This window comes from Geotrypetes seraphini, chromosome 14 (assembly GCF_902459505.1).
Source record: "Geotrypetes seraphini chromosome 14, aGeoSer1.1, whole genome shotgun sequence".
NCBI classification, from domain to species: Eukaryota; Metazoa; Chordata; class Amphibia; order Gymnophiona; family Dermophiidae; genus Geotrypetes; species Geotrypetes seraphini.
This window is the reverse complement of record NC_047097.1, coordinates 58,764,942-58,792,865: the sequence shown is the minus strand read 5'-3', so window position 1 is coordinate 58,792,865 and position 27,924 is coordinate 58,764,942. Positions and strand designations below refer to the sequence as shown.

Here is a 27,924-nt window from a genome sequence, read left to right as displayed (position 1 = left end):
GCAAGCTGGAGAAGCTGCTCGCACTGGTGAAGATTTAAAGAGGTTTTTTTTTTGGGGGGAAGGGAGGGTGCAAGTATGGCATGGTGGGCAGGGAAGGAGCAGGGGTAAGGCGTAAGGGGCAGGGTTACTGCCCCAGGAACCTCCTACTCTCGCTATATCACTGCTGAGAGACAGTGTCAGGGATTGTGGATGCTGCATGAATATCTCAGGCTGGAAACACCTACTAATGTCCAACTTTTCTCCAACAGTGGCCACAGAGGTTTCCATCAAGAGGGGCAATCCAGGCCCCCACGAATTCAAAGTGGAGAGAGATCACTAATGGACATCACCTGGCAAAGAAGCTGTTGCATGATTTGGGATATCTAAACATTGGTTCCTACCAGTGCAGTTAATGGCAGTGCATGGCTTTACCAGCACCACAGAATGTTGTAGCAACCCACAAGTGATCTTATCACATCCACTTTAGAACACAGAATATATTTTTAATTGATAGTAATATATATTTAAAGAGAATTATTTTATTATTAATATTGATTATATATATCTATATATAGATAGATAGATTTGCTCTTTTTACTTTGCTACTGGAATGTGCCACAAATCTGACAGTAAAATGTTTGATGTTTCCTATGTTTGTAGCACTTGATTTAAGGTGATGGGTTAAGGGTCACTTGACACTGCTTTCTTACTGGCTGAGAGGAATCCCAGTGTTCGGCTGCAGCAGAAGCCTAAAAAAAAGACACCCTCAACACAGTGACACGAGATGAAAGAGATAAAAACACAAGAACACAGGGTTCCGAGAGTTTATTGAGATCACAGGAGACTGATAGAGATGATGAGATAGAAGAGGACAGGTGGGTCAACAGAGCTTAGGGCAATAGCAGGAGCAACCTGAAGATGGCGCTGCTGCCGATTTCAACAGGGCAAACTGAAGCTAATCATTCCCTTATCAGAAAGGCTTCGGCCTTCAGTCTTCTTGTAACACTTAAAAAGACATAGTCTTTCATAACACAAATAAAAGTGGTATAAGAGTAAGAAGGGGAAAAAATAGGGCTTATAAAATGAAGACTATTATACTTTAATACTGCCAGCTCAACGGTCAAAACATGCTGAAGTGCTGTAAAATGCTGTTTTATTGCACTTTAGACATGAAAGTTCTTTGTTTAAAAAAAAAAAATGGTCATTGACTTCTATGTTATAAGAACGAAGTAGGTGAAGGACTCAGTTCCTGTCCCAATGATGTACTCTCTGGGCACATCCATAGATTAGGGGACAAGACCTCAATCAGCAGGGTTAACAATTCGCCCCATGAAAATCGGCACCATTGGGTCATCGTTCATCAAAAAGAAGGTGAATGGCTGCCGCACCTCAAATGCCAAATAAGTACGAGAAAGAGAGATGGCTGAGGTGCCTGCTGCCTCCACCCCCTCCTCATTTGCCTCTACCAATGAGCGGTGTGTCCCACTTGACACTGCTAGTTCGACGTCTGAGGCCATCCCACAGAGGTTAGGGCTGTAGAAGAGCTCCGAAAGACCTGGTAAAAGAGGAGAAAATGAGGTCAGGGCCCCCCCAAACCAAAGGGACAATGCTAAATTTGCTTTGCTTGTAGAAGAACCATGTAGATGGCAGTAGCAACTTCACTATTACCCTATTTTCATACACTCCTGCTAAAGTAGTGAACCCCATTCGATCTATACTCACTGCTGTTTATGCTCACGGTCCAAAGGTACTAGAAAGTGAATTCCACATCAACCGTAGAATAACCAATCTAGCAATGAGAGGGCATAGGATGAAGTTAAGAGGTGATAGGCTCCAGAGTAATCTAAGGAAATACTTTTCTACAGAAAGTCTGGAACAGTCTCCTGGAAGAGGTGGTGGAGACAGAGACTGTGTCTGAATTCAAGAGGGCCTGGGATAGGCACGTGGGATCTCTCAGTCAGAGAAAGAGATAATGGTTACTGCGGATGGGCAGACTGGATGGGCCATTTGGCCTTTATCTGCCATCATGTTTCTATAACCATAAAGCTCTATGACATCACAATGCAGGTGTCAAAGAGCCTTAGCCAATAGGGAGAGGAGGAGACAGTGGATGCTGAGGATGGGCCATTTGGCCTTTATCTGCCATCATGTTTCTATGTTATGACCCAAGCCCCAACTTGAGGTTATACTCTCCTTCCTACTGATGTATATACAAACAAAGGAAGGCAAGAGGTTTATCTTGTTGCAGTTCACATTGTGTTATCCCTCTGATTATAAGGAAGAATCAGTTTTGGGTACATATTCAGCCAGTGGCGGTCAGCAGTTTTTTGGCCAAGAGTGTTATGCATGGATATTCAATGCTAGCCATGTCTGCGCACTGGCACTGAACACCTGGTTATGTGTCACTGGCTATCACTTATCCAGTTAACCATGATATTTAGCACGCAACTGCCTAAGTGAAACCAGACAAAAATAGGACTGTGTTTTATGTATACATAGTGACTCTGTCCCTTGACTGCCCAAAAAATACCTGGCTAGGGCTTTAGTGGTTAGTGCCGATATTCAGTAGCATTAACCGGTTAAGTGCAAATAGCTTCACACAAGTGATTTAACCAAGGCGGGAGCCTCTCCAGCTCGGTTAAATCTCTTTGAATATCGACCCCTTGGTTATTAGAAGAAAGTCCTACATTTTCCACTGAAGACTCAGCTATGCCATTTCTCAAGGATACAAAGTATGACTGTGGTTCCAAAGTGATGTCATCACTTAGTAATTTCCTAGCATCCTCTAGAAGTGAGCTTCCCATATGTACATATTGTCAGGAAATGACATCATCAAGCATCTTACCCATCTTGTCCAGAAGCTCAAGAAGGTCCAGCTTGGTGTCTACTTTGATTCTGGGAATTGATACTATAGCAGGTCTAATTGGGTCTTTATAAAGTCTGCTCATCACCTGCTGGAACACATCTTCGCTCAATTGATTCTCCATTTTGGACAGAGTTTGGTGGGGCCATTGGGGCACCATTATCACCAAGCTCAGATTGTCAGTCAGATGGAGACGTCCAATCTGTGGAATGAAACAAAAACATAAGTCAATTGCTCAGGCATTAGTTTCACAGCCCGCCTTCCATATTATCATTTCAAGTTGGAAGCTGACTGACACAGGGCCCTTTCCTGGGATCAGTTGAAAATTCAAGCAGTCCTGCATATCTTACCATTATTATTTGCTCAAGATGGCGGCACACAATTCCACATTCATAATAGCAATGAGAAATTTATTTATTTGTTTTAACATTTCTTTCTCGCCTAACACCTAGGTGGGTTATAATAGGAAAGACAACAATTGCACACATAGTAGCCTTTTTTCTTTTTATACTGAGCTCAGCAAAAAACATATTTCACAAACATATGAGTCTTGAATAGTAGTCGAAATTGTTCAACGTTTTTACATAAGCATACTTGACCTGGCAATAAATTCCACAATCTGGCCCCTCCTATTGAGAAACATGCCTGACCTGTTGACATATAATGGATTGAATCCACCAACACAGAAAATCAAAACATACAGAGGGGCATTTTCGATATGACATCTAAATCCGAGTTTAGACATTTTGTGGAGCACGCACAAAAAAATGCAGTATCAAACATGCCCATTTTCAAAACTGCAAAACATCTCGTATCTTGTTTTTTTTCAAAAATGGATGTGTTTGTGCTCAGTGCATCTATCGTTTTGAACAATTTTTGGGGAAAAAAAACAAACCCACATTCAAAACAATGATGCACAGAACAATTTATTGGGATGTAGGAGGGAGGGGGGGGGTCAGCATTCTTAGTAGACTGGCCACGGCCGACATCCCAGCAGTGGGGCACCCTAGGGGACACTGCAGTGAACCTCACAGTATGCATCTTGGAACAAAAAAACCCCAACACAAAGGGGCCTTCAAGTTCCAGGTAATTCTACTTTAATGATGTTTCAGTGTTTCTGCCTGTGTCAGGGGTCAGAAAGTCTTGTAGCTCCGTATAAATGATCAACAATACTGAAGTCGCAATGAAAAAGCTTTGCCCAAACTTCAGTATTTTGATTTTTTATACTGAACTACAAGACTTTCTGACCCCTAACACAGATGGAGATGCCAAAACACAAACTGTGTCGGGTCTATCAGTAAAGTAGAATTAATTAGAACTTGAAGGCCATTTGTGCTTTTCTTGTGTTCTTTTCTATGCCAGGTACACAATTTACCATAGTTCCCTTCTAAAATCTATCCTAAACCCACAGTACTCAACTGTACACCACACCAATAGCCCTTATGCCTGTGGGTACAGTGGGATTAGGATGAGGTTTGGATGGCTCACAAATTCCACCGTCAGTGTAATGGTTAGAGTAGTGTGTGGGCCTCAGTCCCCATCTCTCTGGTTGACTATACCACCGGCCAGGCTATTCCAGGAACCTGCTTGCTGCTCTAATAGGACTGGCCATAAAAGCAGGTATGTACTGTTTCATTCACATCTTTGGGGGGGGGACGGGATGGGATCAGTGACCACTGGGGAAGTATATGGTGGGTCATGCATACATAAAACACATCCCTCCAGTGATCATCTAGTCAGTTTGGGCACCTTTTTTGGCACTTATTCGTTGTTAAAAAAAAGGTTTCGCCCCCAATGTCCAAATTGTGCCCTGGATACATTCTTAAATGTTCAATTATGGCAGAATAATATGTAAATCAAAAGCCCGCCCTAGTCCCACCCACACCACGCCTGTAACATGCCTCCTTTCAATTTAGACCAACTGCAGATGAACAGCATAGAAATCTGTCTAGAAAAGGGGTTTTGAAAATAGCGAATTGGAAGGGCTTGGCAAGAAAAATGTCCATCTGCCCCTTTAGGCCACTTTGTGGATGTCTTTCTTTTTTGAAAATGAGCTCCACAAACATATTAATGCAAAGTAGAGAGTTGCGCGGGGACAGAAATCCCACCCGTCCCCGCCAAAGTCCCACCCGTCCCCACCCGTCCCCGTGAGGACTCCCACCCGTCCCCGCGAGGAATCCCTCCGTCCCCACACGTCCCCGCGAGGAATCCCCTACATCCCCGCCCGTCCCCGCAAGGAATCCCCTACGTCCCCGTCCATCCCTATAAACTTTAGAAATAGTTATTTCAGTTAATTATGCTACTGAATTAAAGGCTCTGGTAGAAACCAATTTACAAATAAGCAAAAAGACTTTATTAATTTGGAAATATTAATTGGGAAGAATACATACTTTGTAAACGGGTTTCTACCAGAGCCTCTAATGTTTATAAATTTTTATCAACACAACTAATATTCTACTTTATCCTGAAGCAAAAAAAAAATAAAAAAAAAATAAATTTTTCCTACCTTTGTTGCCTGGTTTCTGCTTTCCTCATGTTCTCATTCAATTCCTTCCATCCACTGTCTCTCTTCGTCTTCCATTTGCTCTGTTACTGTGCCTCTCCCTTTCTCCCCCTTCCAAATTGGTCTGGCACCCATCTTCTTCCCTCCGCTCCCCCCATAGTCTGGCATCTCTGTCTTCTTCCCTGCCAGCGTCTTCTCCCCACTCTCTATTCCCCATTTCCTTTCAGCGTCCTTCTCCCCCCCCCCGTCTTCCCCATGTGCTTTCAGCATCTTTCTCCACCCTCAGTTTTACCCATTTCCCTTAAGCGTCTTTTCCTCTCCACTCCACCTTTCCTCCCTTTCTCTCTCCCTGCCCCCTTACCTTCGTGGCGCTTCCCCGCCCGAGCGACAACAAAACAGGCCCGGTCTGACAAACCTCCCTGCCCTTAACCGCGAATCTAAATTACCTTCTTACAGCTGCTGTAAGAAGGTAATTTAGATTCGCGGCTACAGGGCAGGGAGGTTTGTCGGACCGGGACTGTTGTCGGTCGGTCGGGGAAGCGCCACAAAAGTAAGGGGACCTGGCCGGCTGTGCTGCACCCGGGGCGGACCGCCCCCCTCCCTTGGTATGCCACTTGAGCCACGAGGCTACTCTCCTTCTCCTTACCTGCCCTACCTGCAGCACAGAGCCGAACGGAAGTCTTCCCGACGTCAGCGCTGACGTCGGAAAGACTTCCGTTCGGCTCTGTGCTGCAAGCAGAGCAGGTAGGGAGAAGAAGAGCAGCGCGACTGAGTACATCCAGCCCCGCAGGAACCCCGAAACCCTCGGAGGCGTCCCCACGGGATCCCCGCGACCCTAGGGGGCGTCCCCACGGGATCCCCGTGACCCGAAGGGGGAACCCGCGGGATGCCCTCAGGTCCCGCAGGATTCCCGTCGTCCCCGTTCCCTTGCAGCTCTCTAATGCAAAGCAAGAACACAGCAGCACAAAACCCCACCATGCACAAACCAGTCCAGCTCTGGAAAGAAAACCCGCTTCTAAATAAGTGAGAATTCTGTCTTCCTGCTCATTCAGTCACGGGCTTCCTTGCATCACCCCAGCAACTGGGGGCCCAGCCCTGCTCGAGGGGATCTTAACTAGGGGTTGCCAGATTTTCCAATAGGAAAATCTGGACCCCCCCCTAGACCTGCCCCCCAGTTCCACCTATCCCCACCCTGTAACGCCCCCCCCCCCTCGCTGGCTGCTCAGGCAGGAGGATATTCGTGCATGCATGGATGTCACACGATGACATCACGCTCACGTAGCTGTTCGACACTGATTTCTTCAAAGCCTTTCAAAACCCAGATAAAGTGCCGGGTTTTGAAGAGTCATCCGGACCCCTGGACATGTCCGGGGAAATCCGGACTTCTGGTAACCCTAATCTTAATTAGCCTGCTAATGATAAAGACATAGAGTGAAAAGGCAAACAGAGAAACAACAGAAGCAGAAGGGGATACAAGACAAGAAAAGAAGTGTGCAAAGACTCTTACGCGGGCTCTGAGTACACTGTCAGAGAAGGAGACGAGAGGATACTTCTCACTTTTCATCATTGCAACTTTCACTGTCTTCTTGTCAGTACCATACAGTTGAAACTTCTCCTTTCTCGTAGCCTCCAATTTAAACTTTTTAAGCCACTTTGCTGGAAAAAAGACCATTGGTCAAACAGGCAGCTGTACAGTGAGGGAAGTGGCTTCAGGGGAAGAGCCGAGGCCGGTAGGAGCAGCAGGCTGGACATGACAAAGAGCCAAAGAGGTACAAGGGGGGAGGGGAGGGCGCCCCCACCAAGATAGCCCTGGGGTGGTCCACTCTCCCGCACATCCCCCTTCTTATTACACCCCTGAGCGTCTTTGCTTATACCAGATAAATGACAGGCACCGGTTGCTGTGCTTATGTAGATCTTATAGCGTATGTATCTCATTGTTGTCCATAAGTTATATATGTCTCAGTGGTTCTCAAACCCCCCCAGCCAGTTGGGTTTTCAAGAGATCCCTAATGAATATGCATAATTCCCACTGGGACTTATCAATGCCTTTCAATAGCTTTACTAATATTATTGATAAATACTTCAAAACACAACAAGCTAATCACAAAATTTGTACAATTTACTATATCATTTATTAATGAATTAAAAACTAAAATAATTAGTATTAATCACCACAATCTTATCATATTACAAACATATATCACACAGACGGCATGTTTGATATTTATTGTAAATGCTGTAATTCTATGCCACTTTTATTGAAAACATTTATAAATTAGATTCTTCATATTCATATAAAATTCAACTTAAACCACTTACCCCCTTTTCTACAAAGCCGCGCGGTAACGGCCCCGAAGCCCATAGAGATATAAAGGGCTTCGGGGCTGTTGCCGTGCGGCAGCCGCTCACGTGGCTTTGTAGAAGAGGGGCTCAGCTTTCAAACTCCCACAATTGCTCCCCTCGACCCTGAAGAAAGTTTCCTTTGAAACATGCATGTCGGGAGAGGTGGTCTTGATGAGATTTGAAGAAACAAAATTGAAAGCTAAGTGGTTTAAATGGAATTTTATATGAATAGTTGCACAAAAAAAACTTCACAGAAATACAGAAAAATATAAAAAGTTTGAATTATGAAGAAACTAATTTATAAATGTTTTCAATAAAAGTTGGACCGATGAAGGACTTAGGGCTCCGTTTACAAAGCCGTGCTAGGTCCTTAACGCGCGGGAAATAAATTGCCGCAAGCGTTAGCCGCTACCACCTCCTTTTGAGAAGGCGGTAGATTTTCGGCTAGCGCAAGCTATAGCGCGCAATAATCTGGCGCGTGAGATAAAACGCTTAGCACACCTTCATAAAAGGAGCCCTAAGTGCCCAACTGGAGAGTAAAACTGTGACTGAGTTCAAAGAAGCGTGGGATGAACACAGAAGATTTAGAATCAGAAAATAATATTAAAGATTGAACTAGGCCAGTTACTGGGCAGACTTGCACGGTCTGCGTCTGTGTATGGCCGTTTGGTGGAGGATGGGCAGGGGAGGGTTTCAATGGCTGGGAGGGTGTAGATGGGCTGGAGTAAGTCTTAACAGAGATTTCGGCAGTTGGAACCCAAGCACAGTACCGGGTAAAGCTAAGAAGAAAAACATTGAATCAGGTTGGGCAGACTGGATGGACCATTCGGGTCTTTATCTGCCGTCATCTACTATGTTACTATGTAACTGCATTCTGAAGGTCCATATAAAAATTTCTTACACATGTAGCTGCCATATGTTATGCAGTGTGCATGAAGCTCTATGAAAATGTAAGAAGATTGCAGTATGCAAATTAGTACTTTCTATTGGAAGATGATATTTATTGTAAGCATGTAATGGGGTTGTTATGTATGTTTTAAGGAGTGGGAGCCGTAACCAGTAAAGCTCCTGCAGATGCCCTTGTGTCAAGCGTGATCATCGAGCATATTTGAAACATCTGTGGCAATTTGGAATGCTATAGAACAGTGGTCTCAAACTCAAACCCTATGCAGGGCCACATTTTGGATTTGTAGATACTTGGAGGGCCGCAGAAAAAAATAGTTAATGTCTTATGAAAGAAATGACAACTTTGCATGAGGTAAAACTCTTTATAGTTTATAAATATTTCCTTTTGGCTAAGTCTTAATAATAATATTGTCATTTATAGCTAAAGAGACATATGATCAAGAAACTGTTTTATTTTTCTTTTGTGATTATGATAAACATACCGAGGGCCTCAAAATAGGACCTAGCGGGGCCGCATGTGGCCCCCGGGCCGCGAGTTTCAGACCACTGCTATAGAACAACTTGCAATAAGGAAACCGAATCGATTGAGGAATAGCTGCAATAAGCAACATCGAGTGCAATTTAAGTTGCTTGCTGCTAATATATGGTTATACGGGTGAACATTTTATAGAACTGCAACAGGATATATTTTAAATGAACTGGATGAACTGGTGGGCTCCGTCTGTTTGATATATGTTTGTAATATGATAAGATTGTGGTGATTTATGCTAATTATTTTAGTTTATTAAATTCTTTATTCATTTTAAATCATAAACAAGTGTACAATAATATATCCATTAAATTTCAATATAACACTTGAAATTCTTAACCATATCCTCTAAAACAAAAATATAGATCCCCACCCTCCATCCTCCTTAAAGTAACTAAAATTCATGAATCATTTTAAAACAGACAAAAAATATACAGAAATAGATCCATTATAATTCCAATACAACACTCAACAATCTTTACCAAGTCATCTGAAACAATGCTAATTATTTTAGAGGCTTTAATTCATTAATAAATGATATATTAAATTGTACAAATTTTGTGATTAGCTTTTTGTGTTTTGAAGTATTTATCAATAATGAGTATGCATGAGGCAGATTTGCATGCCTGTGACCTCTATTGTATATGTCTGAGAAATACATATATTTTTTTCTGTATTTTTGATCATCTTACTTAATTGTTACATATTGGGCATTGTAGGTTGCCAGATACTTATTTATTCAGTTCTCCCAGGGGGAGCTCAGAATAGTTTACATGAATTAATTCAGGTACTCAAGCATTTTTCTCTATCTGTCCCAGTGGGTTCACAATGCTGGCCCTTTTTTTATTGTAATCTTCATGAAGCCCTGCTGGGTACTTGCGGAATATAAGAATGAGGGGAGAATTCATCAAGGGACACTGATTTAGCCCATGCTAACTGTGTTAACATGTGCTTTTTTTTTTAATAAATCTTTATTCATTTTTAAATTCTTACATCAAGTGAATTTACAAATAAAAGACAATTTTCACATATCACTTGAATTACAAACAGATATTCTTATAAGATAAAAATAAATACCCCCCCTTTTTATCAAGATTCCTATTTCCATATGATATACATTACCCTCCCTAACCCCTAATATAAACTATCCATGTGCTAAGATATCTGATCATTAGAGTAACTAGTCAATGGTCCCCATATTTTTTTTTTAAATTATGAATATTCCCTTGTTGTAACGCTATCATCTTTTCCATCTTATATATGTGGCAAACTGAATTCCACCAAAATGTATAATTTAATTTAGTATAATATTTCCAATTTTGTGTTAACATGTGCTAATAATTAGCATGCGCTATATTCCTATGGGCATCTTAGCATTTAGAGCGCTAATCATTAGCTCAATTGGTTAGCGTCCCTTGATGAATCTCCCCCTAAATGTAATGTAATGTAATTAAGGAGTGTTATGCTGCCCTGATCAGCTCTGGGGTGAAGGGAGATTGCAGGCGAAATGCATCTTACCATGCAGAGAGATGGCATTCAGAAGCACAAGCTGTACATCACTTGGGACCTGGTCCATGAGTTTCTTGATCTTGTTGTCGGTTTTATCTGCCACCCAGTCATTGATCAGCTGGACATTGTCATGTGCATCATGGCTGAGGATTTGAGGGGTACTGTTGTAAAATTCTTTCGAATCATTGATAAAGAACTCATTGAGGACGATGTCTGAAAGAAGGGAGAGAAGTTGAGCAGAGGGTCGGGACAGAAGAGAGTAGAATCACCTGGGGCCCCTAGTGGCGATTCTACCACCAGACACCAAAGTCAACCAGAAAGCCCTATCAAACCCACATATGACTGTGTATGCCATGAAACTTTCCCATAATGCACTCTGCCTAGATTTACAAAGTGCACTTCTGCATTAGCCTGTGCTACCGTGCATGAATATGCATTATTTACTGTATTATTACCACAGCTGCCATTTTCTGCAATAGAATCTATTTACTAATAACATATGTAGCATATTTTTTAGACTGGCAGAGCTGGGGGATATTCAGGTTTTTTATTTATATACTGTCTATCAATGGAGGTTGTCCAAGTGATTTTATGTTCAGGTACTCAAGCATTTTCCCCTATCTGCCCCAGTGGGCTCACAATCTATCTAACATACCTGGGGCAAGTGACATGCCCAGGGTCACAAGGAGCAGCGCTGGGCTTGATCCCACAACCTCAAGGAGCTGTGGCTGTAGCTCTAGCCACTAGGCCACTACTCCAACCTCCAGAGGTTGATGCAACCAGGGCCAGCTCAAAAGGTTATGGCGCCCTGGAGCTACTTCTGTATTAGTGCCTCATAGAAACATAGAATGGACTGAGTGAAATAATTGGAAACCAAATAGTGTCCAAAAATACAAATGTTGAAATTAATCCAATATAGTGGAACACCAATAGTGTATATAATGCAGTTTAAATCAAGGGAAAAAAGACCTCAAAATACCCCAAGAATGCAATCAATAAGTCACAATCATATTGGGGTTGGGTATCATCATAGGTCAAAAATCATTGAATATTTAATTTATAATCTTATTTTTATGTGATGATTTTATATTATTTTCATGATTAACTTTTTGTTATATCTACTTTCTTCTTGCCAATGAGCATTCAAAAAACCAGCAATTATATATATAAAATTTTTAACTGGCTTATCCAAGGAATATCAATAAGCACTTATCTTGGTAACCCGACGGAGGCCCGGTCTGTTTCGCACCATAAGGCTTCTTCAAGGGTAATGATAGGGCTTAATAATTCACCAGTAGAAATTCAAAATGGCTCATTGCGCTCATTGCTCGTTCAACAGACTGCTGCTCCTTTTGTTCTATCTCGGAGAGAACGTGAACTCGCAGGCCTTGAGTATGCGCAGATGCTCAAGGCCCAGCAGAAGAGGAGGCTGATCTTTGGGCACCGGCACCAATGCACAGGACATGCCCAGATGACGGTAAGAAGCGGCGGGGGGGTGCCCAATCACGTAGGGGGAGTGCCGGATCACGGCAGGGGGGTGCCGGATTGCGGGGGGGGGGGGAGGGTGTGCCGGATCGCAGGGGGGCCTTCGGGGGGAGCAATGCCGGTTCTCGTGGGGGGGGGAACGTATCAAAGCGAGTTTCCATTATTTCCTATGGGGAAACTCGCTTTGATAAACGAGCATTTTGGATTACGAGCATTCTCCTGGAACGGATTATGCTCGTAATCCAGAATACCACTGTATTCTGCAAAATGCACTGCGAGCCCGTGGTTTTAACCTGACAGTGTCCCCCCTCCCCGAACTCCCCATAAAATCCCCCCCGCACCGATGCCCACCACCGCTGTTGCCGCTGCCCACCCACCCCCTTCCCGCACGCGAATGAATATGGCAGGAGGGATACCAACTCCCTTCTGCCTTCACAAACTCGGACGGGCCTGGCTGGGCTGAGCCCTCCTCCCTCCCCGTACATTTAGCTAGGCTGGCCAGGCCTGGCCGCCCCCTCCCCATACCTTTAAAAACATTGTGAGCAGGCGGGATGCTCAGTCCCTTCTGCTCCAGGCCTCCTCCTCTGATGCACTGCGGCCTTAGGCCACGCCCCGGTACATCATATGAAAATTAAGTGAGTAATAATTCCCATCCGACTGTCTTAACCTCTATGTTCATTTTTTTTTTAATGAATTGTAGTTAAACCTGTCTTCCTCTTGTGTCCTATAGTGTCATAGTTTTAAAATATGTGGGGTTTTTTACCCTGTTTTTATTATGATTTGTAAATTGCATTGGAATATGATATTGCGATCATATCAAATTTTAAAATAAACTTGAAACTTGAGTGGACAGGTAAACATAATCATATTTTATCAAAAACTACAAAGACGCTGAGGTAAGTTGGCTTATGGTGCATTAATTTCTTCAGCCAGTCCTGCATCAGTGGTCGTATCAGGAATCAGCTGGCCCTTGAGATCAGGTCACTGCAGAATTATTTGATATTTTGGAAAGCCGAGAAGTGTGATTATTTAATGGTCCTAGTCAGGCTGGTGGGACAGCAATTCAAGAGCTAACCAGGATGTTAGATTCTATACTTCTGATGTGTTGTCACTTTTATTCTTAGGTTTTATATTATTATTATGACTCACCTGAAGTGTAGTGATTTTTCTGCAATAGAAAGTATTTACCCTTTTTCGTAAGTATCTCAGGGAGGTATTGGGGGTAATTAACACTGATTCAATTCCTGTATCAGCTCTCTGTTATATACCTAGGAAACAAACAGTTACAGTAGAACAGGGAATGAATCATGTGGTTCCTAGTGATTCAGATTTGACGGGATTTTTGGAAGATTCCCAGGATACAATACAAACCAGATCTACTCTCCTGGTGTCTTGTTTAAATGAGCGTGATTAGGCTTTGATCATAAAGCGTTACATTATGAATAAACGAGCAATGTTTTGTGGTGCAAAAATTTAAATATTTTCAGATGTGGCAAGATCGACCCAGCTTAGACGAAAAGCGTTTTTTAGCTTTGAAATCTAAAGCTGTAGAATCTGGGGCCACATTCTTTTTGAGATTTCCGTGCAAATGTTTGTTAACTTTTCAAAATAAGGACTCAATTCAATTAGAACAATTTCTGGAACAGTGTGGAAAATAACCTTTTTTTTTTTTTTCCTTTTTTCTAATTTTTTGTATTTTCTTGAACTGTAATGATAATTTCTAATTAAGGAGTTTATTATGAAGTAACACCTTATAAATATGGAAGGATTTATTGATCCTTCTTTTTTTTTTTTTTTTATATTTAATGCAACTTTTCCCCGATGATGTGGGCTAGATGGGATTCCTAAGTTAATTGTATTAAACTTTTGAATGTTATGTCAAGTTTCAAGTTTCAACTTTATTTAGATTTGATAAATCGCTTATCTATAATTTACTAAGCGAGTTACAATAAAATATAAAATAAACATACAATTCAACGTACTGCTTAAAATAGGTTAGACGGACAGACATATAGACAAACTTGAACACATAAGGAAAAAAGGGAGAAAGTTACAAAGTTAATATTAAAAAAAAAAAAAGAAAAGAAAGAGTCATGAATGGAAGGAACATGAGGAAAGGTAAAAAATGTTATTATTATTATTAAAAAATTTTTATTTATTTATTTTTTAATATAAATAGTGTTTGCTGTGCTGTGTATATGTCATTTAAAGATTAAAAGCGTCTCTAAAAAGAAAGGTTTTCAGGTTGTTTTTAAATCGATTAAGGTCCTTTTCTTCTCTTATATGTTGTGGCAGAGTATTCCAGGTCTGAGGGGCCATCACCGAATATATAGAAACATAGAAATAGACGGCAGATAAGGGCCACGGCCCATCAAGTCTGCCCACTCCAGTGACCCTCTCTATCTATCTTTGCGGATAGATCCCACAAGTCTATCCCATCTGGCCTTAAAATCTGGCACACTTCTGGCCTCAATAACCTGAAGTGGAAGACTATTCCAGCGATCAACCACCCTTTCAGTGAAGAAGAACTTCCTAGTGTCACTGTGCAGTTTCCTGCCCCTGATTTTCCACGAATGCCGCCTTGTTGCCACGGGACCCTTGAAGAAGAAGATGTCTTCTTCCACCTCGATGCGGCCCATGAGATACTTGAATGTCTCGATCATATCTCCCCTCTCTCGACGTTCCTCGAGTGAGTAGAGCTGCAATTTCCCTAATCGCTCCTCGTACGGGAGCTCCTTGAGTCCCGAGACCATTCTGGTGGCCATTCTCTGGACCGATTCCAGTCTCAGCACATCCTTGCGGTAATGCGGCCTCCAGAATTGCACACAGTACTCCAGGTGCGGTCTCACCATGGATCTATACAGTGGCATAATGACATCTAGTACCAATAACTTTTAAAGAAGGAACCGCCAACAGCCTTTGAGCTGTGGAACGGAGAGAGTGTGACGTATTATATGGAATAAGCATTCGGTTTACAAATTGTGGTTCGTTAGTGGACAGTGTTTTAAATACTAGAAGCAGGATTTTATAGGTTATACGGTGATTAATGGGGAGCCAATGTGAATCAATCAAGAAGGGAATTACGTGATCAAATTTTTTTTCTGTTGTGGATGATTTTAACTGCGGTGTTTTGAGTTATCTGTAAACGTTCCTTTTCCTTTTGAGTGATATTTAATAATAATGAATTGCAATAATCGAGCTTAACAATGACAAGTGAGTGTATTAAAATAATTAACGATTTAGGTTCCAGAAACTTGGACATAGAACGAATCAAACGTAAGCGATAAAAGCAGCACTTGACAACATTACTAATGTGTTCATGATCCGATAGTTTGTCATCGATAATAATCCCAAGTGTCTTTAACGATGATACTAAGTCTAGATGTATGTTACTGATGGTAAAAGGAGCACCCAGATTTAACCCCTGTTTCCATGGAAAAAGTAGAGCTTTTGTTTTTTTTATATTTAAAGCTAATCTATTTAGGGTAAGCCAATTTTTAATTTTTTCTAATTTTTGGTTGATCTGATGTATTTCATCTACATTTTCTGGATTGAGGGGATGAGTCAGCTGAATATCGTCTGCATAAACATAAGCATTTCCTTTTTTATTCCCATATCCTGTATGTTTGATGGATATACTAATAAAATTTCAATTTAATAAAAAAAAAGAAAATATTTACCCTTTGTTACTTCCAAGCTCTCTCATCAGCGTACTCACTACAGTTTTCCTTTATCTAAGATAAAGACCAACCAGGTCATTAATGGTGGTGCAGAAGACCTGTGTACCTACCTGGCTGGTGAAAAATCTTGGAGGCCAGTCTAAAGCCTTTAGATTTGCCCAGTTGATTAATTGCAGTATGGACACAGTCTGAGTTATGAGGGTAGAACAACGCCTCTTGCAGCCTCTCCTTTGTAATTCCACGGGTACCTGGAAAAAAACAGGGCCAAAAATAAGGAGCTCTTGTACTGTGAAGGTTATTGTGAAGGAGATTTTAGGCTCGAGGTAAGAAAACCCCCGGGCATCTATCTTTGGGTAAGTGAGGATTGAAAAGTCCAACCAGGAAAATTCCCTTGGCTTACAGCCTTAAGGAAATATGCACTGCAGGGAAATAAAAAAAAACAGGTCTGGATTTATACACAGGGAAAACCCAGGGTGGTAACATTTGGGAACAGAAAGTAAAGAGTAGGCCTACTTTTGCATGATCGGCATGCAGGTGTTTCTGGCGGACATGAGTTGAGTGAAACAGGGATGGAGCTGTGATGTACATATGCATTTTAAAAAATACACATGGACACTCAGAGAGCATACATAAATTTGAACCTCACACACTAGCAATCCTGCCCCAGACCTCCAAAACATCTCTTTCTGCTGCTGCTACCATTGCCTCCTTAATTCCAGTAATTTGATCCTCAGGGCCAGGGTTGCCAGATACTTTTCTAAAATCCTGCCTGGTTACCTTGAAAAGGCAACCCAAAAACAGCCCAATGACTGACTGCAGGTAAGTATCCATGAGGTTCCTGCAATCATTGTGGGGGGGCCTTAAAAGGTTCAGATCTCTGATAGAGCTCTCGATGTGCACAGAAAGTACCACAGATCTCTCATCTTCTCAGTGGCGTAGTAATGGGGGAGGGGGGGAGCAGACTGCCCCAGGCACCCTCTTTGCAGGGGTCGCCGACACCTCTACTCATCTCCGCCACCCCCCATGTACCAATTTAAATGTTTTCCAGTGCGAGCAGCATCTTCCATTTGGCTGCTCGTGCCAGTCTCAGCCTCCTTCTGATGTCACTTCCTGGGAAGTTAAAAGAAGTACGGGGTAGGGAAGGAGTGCGGAGAAGAGGGCAGGGAAGGGGCGCACTTCACCCTCGCTACGCCACTGAATATATTTGCAGATGACATCAGTTTACTTGTGCCTTTGGTGAATGATTTCAAAAATTTTAGTATCTTAAAGTTAGCTCTTGTTAGCGTGGAGGCTTGGGTAGCTGCACGTGAATTAATGATCAAGACAGATAAGACCAGATTTCCTTGGTTGGGCCCACAAGAGAATGTTACACATAATCTGCTCTCAAGTTTAGATAATAGAAATGATCATTTTGATATGCAGGCAAGAGTCTTGGGAGTGCAGTTGGATAATCTTCTTTCCCATGAAACACCATCGGTTACTAAAAAAGTTTTTGTTATGCTTGAGGGCGACCTGTAAATATTTTGAGGAATCAGCATTTATTCTTCCGGAACAGGCTACTATAGTATTCCAGATTGATTACTATAATATAGTGTACCTACTGTAGGTTGTTCTAAATATCTTTTGAAAAGACTTCAGACCATTCAAAATGTTGCAGTAAGGTTAATATTTTCTTTATCTAAATTTGATAGGATTACTCTCTACATGAAAAAAACTGCACTGGCTTCCTGTTACTGATGGAGTTCATTTTAAAACCTGCATAACGTGGTTTTTTTTTTAAATTCTATATGGTTTGTCTCCTTTGTATCTATTGGATCTTATTTCTTTTCAGTCAGGAAGAACAGATCATCATTCTCAAAATCTGTCTACGAGGAGCTGCTGAAAAGTTCTCAGCGTAACCAACAAAGTCGGGGCAGTTTCCAACAAGGGATATACACTTAGTCCAGCGATTTTCCACTTTTTTCCTTCTGTATTTATTGCCGAAGGGCTGTCAGGTAAGATTTGCCTCTTTGCGGATGATACCAAAATCTGCAATAGAGTAGACACCCAGGATGGTGTGAATAACATGAGGAAGGACCTAGCAAAGCTTGAAGAATGGTCTGAAATTTGGCAACTAAGATTTAATGCTAAGAAATGCAAGGCCATGCATTTGGGCTACAAAAACCCGAAGGAATGGTACAATTTAAGAGAGGAGAGGAACTTGGGAGTGATAGTATGTGATGATCTTAAGGTGGTCAAACAGGTCAAAAAGGTGATGGTGAAAGCTAGAAGGATGCTAGGGTGCATGGGAAGAGGTATGGCCAGCAGGAAAAAGGAGGTATTGATGTCCCTGTATAAGACTTTGGTGAGACCTCATTTAGAATATTGTGTACAATTCTGGAGGCTGCACCTTCAAAAAGATATAAATAGGATGGAGTCAGTCCACAGGAAAGTTGCTAAAATGGTCAGTGGTCTTCGTTATAATCTACTGGAAACTGCCTGACCTGATACGTCAGGCTCCATCTCTTGCAGTATTCAAATCCAGACTCAAAGACCACTTCTTTGAAGATGCTTTCAATTCCAAACTCCAACCCACCTTCTAAGCACCAGCTCTTCCTGTGTGAGTTGTGGCCCTCAAGGATTGTGGTAATAGAGGCTCATTGCCAGCACAGTTTGAATCAGAGCCTGAAGAGTAAGGAGAACGTGTAGAGAAGGAAAGTATGTTTAGTTTTCGAACTGGAAGCCATGTGTTCTGACAGGGGGGGGGGGGTCTTTGAGCAAGCACCTTGACGTGGGACTGGAGATTTTTGCAAAGCCTTTTGATCCCATAACTGTGCCTGTGTTTGGTTAAGGGCAGGACTGTGTGTCACAGCCTTGTGGATTACAAAAAAGAATTTCTGCTTCCTGTGCATGTGTTTGAGCCATCTGACATGAACTGGTGACAGAACTGTGATTCCATTATTAAAGTGAAGCTGGTTTACCTATGAGTGATGAGCTGTTGATTAAGCTCAGTCTGAAAAGCTGCTAACGTTACAGCCTCCAGGTATTGCACAAAAGTGGGCATGGAGAGACACTGTTAATTTTTGCGAAGGTCACATACTTGCCCATTACGACAGGGTACCCTGGCAGGTTACCACGTGACCAGCTAAGCATCCCTGTCACAATGCAAATAGATCTTATGCATATTCTTTGTGGATATCTTGTAAATCTGACTGAGTTGTGGCCCTCAAGGATTGTGGTTCCCCCCCTCCCCCCCAAGTTATATAATCCCTTATCTTTCTGCAAGATTACTTGGAACTGGACAACAGAATCTCCTAGTGATACCTTCAGATCATTCTATCCAGTTGGATACTATTTATCAAGTAACCTTTGCAGTAACTGGTCCACCACTGACATTACCCTCTTCATAATATCAGAACTATGGCGGCATCAGTGGCCCACTTGAGATCAGCCTCCAGAAAGGAAATCTGCAGAGCTGCAACATGGACATCTGTCCATACATTGACATCCTATTACTGCTTAGATCGGGACTCTAATACAATCCTCCAGAATCTATTGGGGGTATAGAATCCAACTCCATCTCCCTTAAACCCTTTTCTTTCAGTTCTAGACTGCCTTCCAAAATAAATAAATGCATAAATAAATAGCTTGTTGCCACCAAAACTATTAGTGTTTGGCTGTTGTGGTGGCACTTGTTGCATCCATTCCCCTTTTTCTGTTGAAGGCAGCCTGTAGCTAGGGAGTCCTATGCATGAGGATTCACAGTCCTGTTTGTCCATGAAGAAAATGATATTACTTACCTGTAGCAGATGTTCTCCAAAGACAGCAGAAGTTATATTCATTAGCTAGTAATTGATTGAAAAGATCCTTCATGAAGAAGCTGATGGGAACAGGTGTGCATGTACAGTGAGATGACCTAAAGGCTTCTAGAAAAAGTTGCTGGGGTACTGTTTCCCGTATTAGGCTCCATTGGTGACATCATAGATTCAAGTCTTGCTATCCTGAGAGAACACCTGCTACAGGTAAGTAACTTTTTATCACTATTATATAATGATATTTTATGAATTATGTTATAAATTACCTCAGGTTTCCCAAGGGAGATGATATATATATTCAAATCAAATACACATTATACATACCTAGCAAAAGATGAGAGAGAATCAGCGCCACACTGAGTGGTGAGAAGACCATGTTAACATTCCTATCCTTGGTCATCAGTTTCTGGAAGAGACTGAGGGAGACTTTAGTAATGGATTGAGCAAGAAAATCTGTGTGGTTAATGTTTTCTGAGTTGTCCAACTCACAACGGGGCCATGGACGTGTATAGTTAGCACAAGGGTGAGGAGGCTTAGTTTCCACAATGGGCTCTGAAGTAGTATCATTGTTGGGCTCTGATGTATCATTGATGCTGGCTTGAGTATTTTGGCATGAATGCCAGAGTTCCGGCTTGTCTCCTTCCTGCCTCATCTCTTCCTTATCACCAGGAGCTTCGGCTGATTGTGATACATTTCTCTCTTTTGCTCTGCACAGTGTGGACATTATCTGAGGCTCACCATCACCAAGTACCGCTGTCTCGGGTGGGATTATCACTGTTGTGTTCCACGATGTGACTGTTCCTTGAGGTTCATTATCTGTGGGTACTTCCTGTTCATCCAGGGCTTCCATGCCATGTTTCCATGCCTCCTTGGTACTGGGAAGGGTGGAATCATTATAAATCTGAACAAGAGCAAACAAAAAAAGAATGTGAATAATACATCCTATCATTAGGATTACTACAGAAGATCATGTATTCAAGAGATGGTCATGTGACTCGTCGTTACCCACAGGCAATTACGGTATTTGAAAATATGCCCTTACAGTGCTCCACATCACTAGGGTCACTAAAAAAATATTATGGTTCAGAGATTACAATTCACTACAGAACACAAAACTAGAGCTATTCACAGGTGAGAGGCTAAAGATAGAAAATTCCTCCAAAGTACTTGACTCAGACTTAGCCCATAACATTCATATCACCTCTCTAGTAAAAAAAATTCTTCTTTAAGATAAGAACATAAGAATAGCCTTACTGGGTCAGGGCAATGGTCCATCAAGCCCAGTAGTCTGTTCTCACAGTGACCAGTCCAGGTCACTAGTACCTGTCCAAAACCCAAGGAGTAGCAACATTCCATGCTACCGATACAGGGTAAGCAGTAGCTTCCCCCTATGTCTTTCTCAATAACAGACTATGGACTTTTCCTCCATGAACTTGTCCAAACCTTTCTTAAAACCAGCTACGCTATCCGCTCTTACTACATCCTCTGGCAACGTGTTCCAGAGCTTAACTATTCCCTGAGTGAAAAAAAATTTCCTCCTATTGCTTTTAAAAGTATTTCCCTGTAACTTCATCGAGTGTCCCCTGGTCCTCAGGATTTTATAGATTTCAATCATATCTCCCCTCAGCTGTCTCAGTTTCCAAGCTGAAGAGACCTAACCGTTTTAGCCTTTCCTCATATGAGAGGAGTTCCATCCCCTTTACCATCTTGGTTGCTCTTCTTTGAACCTTTTCTAGCGCCACTGTATCTTTCTTGAGATAAGGAGATCCGAATTGAACGCAATACTCCAGATGAGGTTGCACCATGAGCGAACTAAGGGCAATTAGACCAATCCTAACAGAGACCAGTTTCAGGACAGTAGCACAATCTGTCCTAATAGCCTATCTGGACTACTGCAACTCACTATATGGTGGCATTAAAGAAAAAGAGTGCAAGAGACTCCAACTACTACAAAACATGGTTGCAAGGCTAATTTGCAAAAGAAGGGCACGTCCGCTATTAGAACAACTGCATTGGCTACTGATGAACAAGAGAATCAATTTCAAGATAGCCTGCATGGTTCACAAAGTGATATATGGAGAAAACTTGGGACTAACATCCCGCACTGGTCCTTGTGACCCTGGGCAAGTCACTCAATCTTCCACTGCCCCAGGTACGTTAGATAAATTGTGAGCCCACCGGAACAGATAGGGAAAATGCTTGCATATATGATTGTAAACTGCTTAGATAACAAATGCCTAAATAAATAAATCTGATATCAAAGTCCCATATTGTTTCTTCAATTCACATGCACCACAACGCTTCAAACTACCCCTCCTGTCACCTCAAATAATACGGTGGAAGAAGATGCCAATCCAGATCACTAGTGTCTGGCCAAAACCCAAAGAGTAGCAACATTCCATGCTGCCGATCCAGGGCAAGCAGAGGGTTCCCCTATGTCTTAATAACAGACTATGGATTTTTCCTCCAGGAATTTGTCCAAACCTTTCTTAAAACCAGCTACGCTTTCCACTTTGACCACAATCTCTGGCAATATGAGAAAATTTTGTTTTAAACAAGCTTGTTGAAAATTAGCTTTACTGAAGTAGTAATACAATGATATACATAACAGTTAAAAACTGGGCAATAACATTTAATCATTTTAGAACACTTTGAGAAAACCTCAAAAGTATTGGGAGTCACTAGATAGCTCGTTACATTTCAAAGACCTTGTTAACAACTTAGTTTGAAAATCCTTTTTTATACTACAAAAACTAAGAAGGGTAAGACCCTACTTTTTCAAACAGCACTATTAGACTACTGCAATGCTCTACTCTCTTTTTATGAAACTAATGAGAAAACTTTAACTGATACAAAACTCATACTACAAATCAAGATTTGACCATGTCACGCCACTGCTTATAGAACTACACTTATTACCATTAAAAAATAGACTAGAATTCAAACTATTCTATTTGGCATTTAAAACGCTATACAGTGACGTCCCTAATAGCTTCCCCAGATTTTACGAACTATTGGGTAGATCTGCTGACCAACTTAACTCTAATAACCTGACCCTATCATTCCCAACTCTGAAAGATATAAAATATAAGACATCTCGTAACAAATCATTCAGCTGCCAAAAGTGTGAAACTCGCTTCCCATCAAAATTTGCACAACCATAGTATAAACACTGTTTTGCAAAAACGTAAAAATATGAGGTATTTTTTTTTGTTTTTTCTGGGTCCAAAACATGATCTGATATATTCCATAAAACAGCAATCATAAATGGCAAATGTACGGTAATCAGAAGAACAAACTAATAAGAGCCATCAATAACCACAAAGTGTAAGAAAATGGTGCTCACCTGGCATTGTGAACAGATTATGGTGATAAGCAATGAGAGGATGACAAGCCCAGCCCTCACGATGGTGATCATGATGCAGCAATGAAGAGCTGAGGATGAAAAGAGAAAACCTGTAAGTGGCAAACAGCTTAAACCGCACTTCTCTGCAGGGCTACAGCAATATTATTTGGCACTCTAGACAAACCTTTAGTCTTTGCGCCTGAATCTACTGCTCCGGCTCTTACAGCCCATCAGCTTGGCCCAGCTTGCCTGGAAGCCCTAACTCAGTGCATTCTCCAGCTACTCAGCTACTCAGGGTGAGAGGATGAATGTGCCCTAAATTTATTGAAATAGCCTCCCAGCTCGCAGATCATAAACTGATATGAAATTCTGCTAAGCAAGACGCTGTGATTTCCAAAATATTATTTGTCCCCGACTTTTCACTCATCAATAAATGGGAATCATTTTTGGCACTTCTCTGTCCTTTCCTTACATCAAATGTACTTTATGCACTAGTTTTGAATAGAATGAATTACTGTAACTTCATCCTGGTTGGTTTACCTCTATATACATTGTGTTGACTACAATTACTCCAGAATACCAAAGTAAAATTGCTTTATAATGCCAAACACAATTATCCCTTTATTAATCAATCAATATTGGCTCCTGATATCAAGCAGAATACAATTTAAGACCAGTCTTCTAGCTCATAAGGCTTACTACCTCCTTTTACACCTTTCTAACATGCTCACACCTTATTGTCTCCCTAGAACATCCCACTCTCTAGATACTCATCTTCTCACAGCTCCTTATTTTCAGAAATTGACATTCCTCATGCTCATCAGCCTTTAGTTGTCTAGCTCCTACATTGTGGAATTAACTACCAATCACTTTGCACGCAGATCTTTCCTACGTTAATGGCATGGTAATACTGTTAAAATAAACAGGAGGAAATGAATAGTTAAGCTCTGGAACTCGTTGCCAGAGGATATGGTAAAAATGATTAGGCTAGCTGAATTTAAGAAAAGGTTTGGACAAGTTCCTGGAGGAAAAGTTCCTAGTCTGCTATTGAGACAGGCAAGGGGGAAGCCACTTCTTGACCTGGGATGGGTAGCATAATTATGGGATGGGTAGCATGGAATGTTGATACTCTTTGAGATTCTGCATGGAATGTTGTTGCTATTTGGGATCCAGTCAGGTGCTTGTAAGCTGGAATGGCCATTGTTGGAAGCAGGATACTGGGCTTGATGGACCATTGGTCTGCCCAATTATAGCTATTCCTATGTTCTTATTAGGTTTAAATCCTCTTTGAAGCCACAGTTCTTCCAACATAACATAACATTATACTTATAGACCGTGTTACCAAAAAGTTCTATGCTTACTCTTTATTTTCTTAAGCTTTTGTATTCATATTCCCAGGATGACACTATCTTTCCCTCCTACTGTGTACCATTTACCACTTAAACCCATATTAATACCATGTTTGCTGTTTTTTAAATATTTGTGCTATACATTACCCTCCCATATGTTTACTTGATGAGACATCCTATAGGATTTTGGGCCGCAACACCCCAGGCACATGACCCTGTTCTGCCTCCGGTACCGCTCCATTCTGCCCCAGCCCCGCCCTGTTCCGCCTCCAGCCCTGCTATGAAGGTGAACTGACCCTCCTAGAAATCCTGGCATTTACAACAGGTTTTGGAGAAGCCTAAACAGGGCAACTCTCCTTGTAACCATCTTCTAACTTTTCTAGACATCAGATGACGTGCAGGCGCCTATCCCTAGCACTCTCCCTTTCCATTACTCTGAAAGTCTTCAGTTTGGGCTGTCTTGATTAAAGAACGCTTTCCTCTGCCTCTTTCCTTTCCATCATCTCCCTTTATCTCTGGAGAAAACCCACACTCCTCAAACCCACACTCCTCCAGATCCTCCCAAAAACTGAAACTATCATTCCCCTCTATAAAAGGTATATCCTGCGCAGGAAAACTTGGAACATCCCTCCCCTTTAGAACCACAGAACTCTGGAACAACCTCTCATCCCCACTCAGAAATTCAAGCTCCTTCCAATCCTTCCGCAAACACTTGAAAACTTCGCTCTTTTCAAAAATCTAATCACCTCCCATTCTCTAGTATCCTGTCCCTCTCTATCTTCTTAGTCCCTCTCCTATATTCTTTCATTGTAGTTCCTTTCCTCTTAACTCTGTAAACCGTGCCGAGCTCTGCGCTTGCGGAGATGGCGCGGTATACAAACCTAAGGTTTAGTTTAGTTTAGAAGGGGAGGTGAGCAGTTGGGAGTAGGGTGAAACAGTTTGTCTCTCTCTAGTTAATAGTTTTGTGGGAGCTGGTAGAAAATTTCTCTAAGCAGCTAAAGTTACCTCTATACACGTAGCTAAACTAGAATAAAACTAAACTAAAGCTTAACTTTGTATACCGAGTCATCATTCTGAGAAGGCTCGACTCGGTTTACAGCAATTAAATAAACAGGGAATGATGTACAAATGATAAATAGAAGATAATAGCAAAATTTCAAAAGAATTAATTTTCAAAATGTTTGGCAAATAGAGTAGTTTTTTATGGAAAAATTGAAATGAACTGGAACTTCTTAAAAAAAAAAAAGGGCAGATCATTCCAGAGTTGAGAGAGTTTAAAGACCAAAGATTAACTGAAGATCTTGACTCCTTTAATCCCTTTTTAAGAAGGAAGGGAGAGTTTAAATTATTGGACACCTCTTGCAAAGGAGAATCGGTAAACATTCCAAAATAAAGGAATAAGAGGATTAAAGATGCCATGTAGAATTTTTAAAGAAATACAAGTGCATTTAATTAAATTGAATTCTAAAATAAACCGGGAACCAATGAAGACTCTGAAGCAATGGGTCACGTGGTCAATTTACATTTTCCAAAGATCAGCTTCGCAGCAGTATTCTGAATTAATTGTAATCTATGAAGACAAATTTTTGTAATGCCGAGGTAGATAGCGTTACAGTAATCAAGACGAGATAATATAATTGATTGAACTAAGATGTCTAACCTTCCTCAGCATTCACAAACTAAAGAAGCATTTCTTGACCAAGGAATTTATTTGGTCCTTAAAGGAAAGAGAGGAATCAAAAAGGACTCCCAATATTTTATCAGAGAACTCCATTGGTAAGGAGGACCCAGCTACCAGAGCTACAGTAGGAGGAAGACAGTCCAATCTTGGACCTAAACACAAAAGCTTAGTTTTAGTTGTATTAAGCTTCATTTGGACAAATAAAGCCCAGGCTTGAAGTTTGGAAATGCAAAGATTAGTGTCCCAGAACCCTGAATATACATGGTAAAGGAAGAATTTCTGTTTGTCCTATTTACCCTCTTTTTTAAAAAATGTATTTCTTTTTCTCTCCTGTCCTCCCCAAAGAGCTCAGAACAGGTTACAGGCTAACATACATAATATACAGTTAACAGGTTACAAGATTTTACCTGATCATAGAAACATACAAGATGACGGCAGATAAGGGCTACAGCCCATCAAGTCTGCCCATACCATTGACCCACCCTTTTAAGTATACTGGCCCCCTTAACTCTATTGACCTGCTCTATTAAGTCTATGTCCTAACGACCCTATTCATTGATCGTGTTCTTTTGGCCTGCCTCCTATACACATAACCAGCCATAGGATACCATAGGAAGCCAGGGACTATTTCATTGGCTTCTTATTCATTTCCACATACAGTTCAAACTCCTATTACATTACCTACAAGTGTATTCGCTCCATAGCTCCTCAGTATCTCTCCTCACGCCCCCCCCCCCCCCTTCCAAGCACTCTGCTTATCGCATATGTCTCTCTTATCTAAACCCCTCTCCTTTACAGCTATCTCCAGACTCCATCCCTTCTATCTTGCTGCACCGTATGCCTGGAACAAGCTGCCTGACTCGATACGTCAAGCTCTGTCTCTGGCAGTACTCAAATTCCAGACTCAAAGCCCACTTCTTTGAAGCTGCTTGCGGTCCCAAACTCCAACCTACCTTCCAAGCACCAATATCTGTCTTATCATTCCCTCTGTAGCTCCCTCACCTGAGCACTGATGTACCTTCTTGTCCAGTCTGACTAGATTGTAAGCTCTTTTGAGCAGGGACTGTCTCTTCTGCGTATGTCTAGCAGGACTCTAGCAATGATTAGTAGCAGTATTAGTAGTAAGGTAAAAGAAAAGAGGGAGCCCCTTCCTCATCCCCCCCCTCGGCCACAGAAATACAGAAAAAGACCATCTGATTTTAGTATCTGCCCATTTTCTATAATTTGCAAAATTGCAGATTTAGTTTGATCTCTGGCTTAAAAACAAAACAAAATAAATAAAGTTCAAAGTTGCATTTTTTTCTTTACCTGATCTGTTGAATTTTGGAGACTTCAAAGTCAATAGTACCACTGATCAATTCTGTATCTTGCGTGTGATGAAATGTGAGTGGGAGAGGGTCAGAGAAAGGGGAAAAATAGGAGAGGATGACAAGATCTCATTGGCTGGCATGTGAGTAAGGCAGTTAAAGTTTAAGGGAGATTGATCCTATGATTTCCCGAAAATCAGGCTGCAAAAAGGCATTTGGAAAATAGCAAAGGCTGCTGGCACAGACATGACAAGGGGGGTGAAGAAGACAGCATAGCTTGGCTCAGACAGGCACAGAACAAATGATATGATGCATTGATGCCAGGCATTAGTTATAGAGATTTAAGAGATCGAAGAGACAGAGATTAGAAACCCAACATCTGGAATGCTTTAGGACTGTGGAAATAAAACTATCGGGATTTTTGTTTTGTTTTGTTAGCAATTTCAGAAGAAATCATTCTTTTAAAAGAGAGAGACCTGGGGGGGGGGGTCTTTACTAAAGATTAGCACATGTTATTTGCACAAAATCCATTTTATTCTTATGGGCTCTTCCGTAGATAACTTAAACTAATCTTTAGTAAAAGACCCCGTAGTGTTTCTGCTATGCAAAATCAGATAGCTCACTAGTGTAACCACAAACAGTGCAAGGTT

The 27,924-nt window shown here is 41.5% G+C and overlaps 1 protein-coding gene across 1 annotated transcript; it reads right to left on the bottom strand.

Annotated features, from left to right (window-relative positions):
- Window positions 1-788: 788 nt before the first annotated feature.
- Window positions 789-26,990, bottom strand: SERPING1 (serpin family G member 1). The gene is made up of 8 exons (XM_033921124.1): window positions 26,970-26,990; window positions 22,938-23,026; window positions 19,916-20,492; window positions 15,908-16,045; window positions 10,642-10,845; window positions 6,853-7,001; window positions 2,825-3,044; window positions 789-1,534 (listed from the first exon to the last, which is right to left on the bottom strand). Exons 2-8 carry the CDS (start codon window positions 23,007-23,009, stop codon window positions 1,281-1,283), a joined length of 1,614 nt encoding a protein of 537 aa, XP_033777015.1. The 5' UTR covers window positions 23,010-23,026; window positions 26,970-26,990; the 3' UTR covers window positions 789-1,280.
- Window positions 26,991-27,924: the final 934 nt, after the last annotated feature.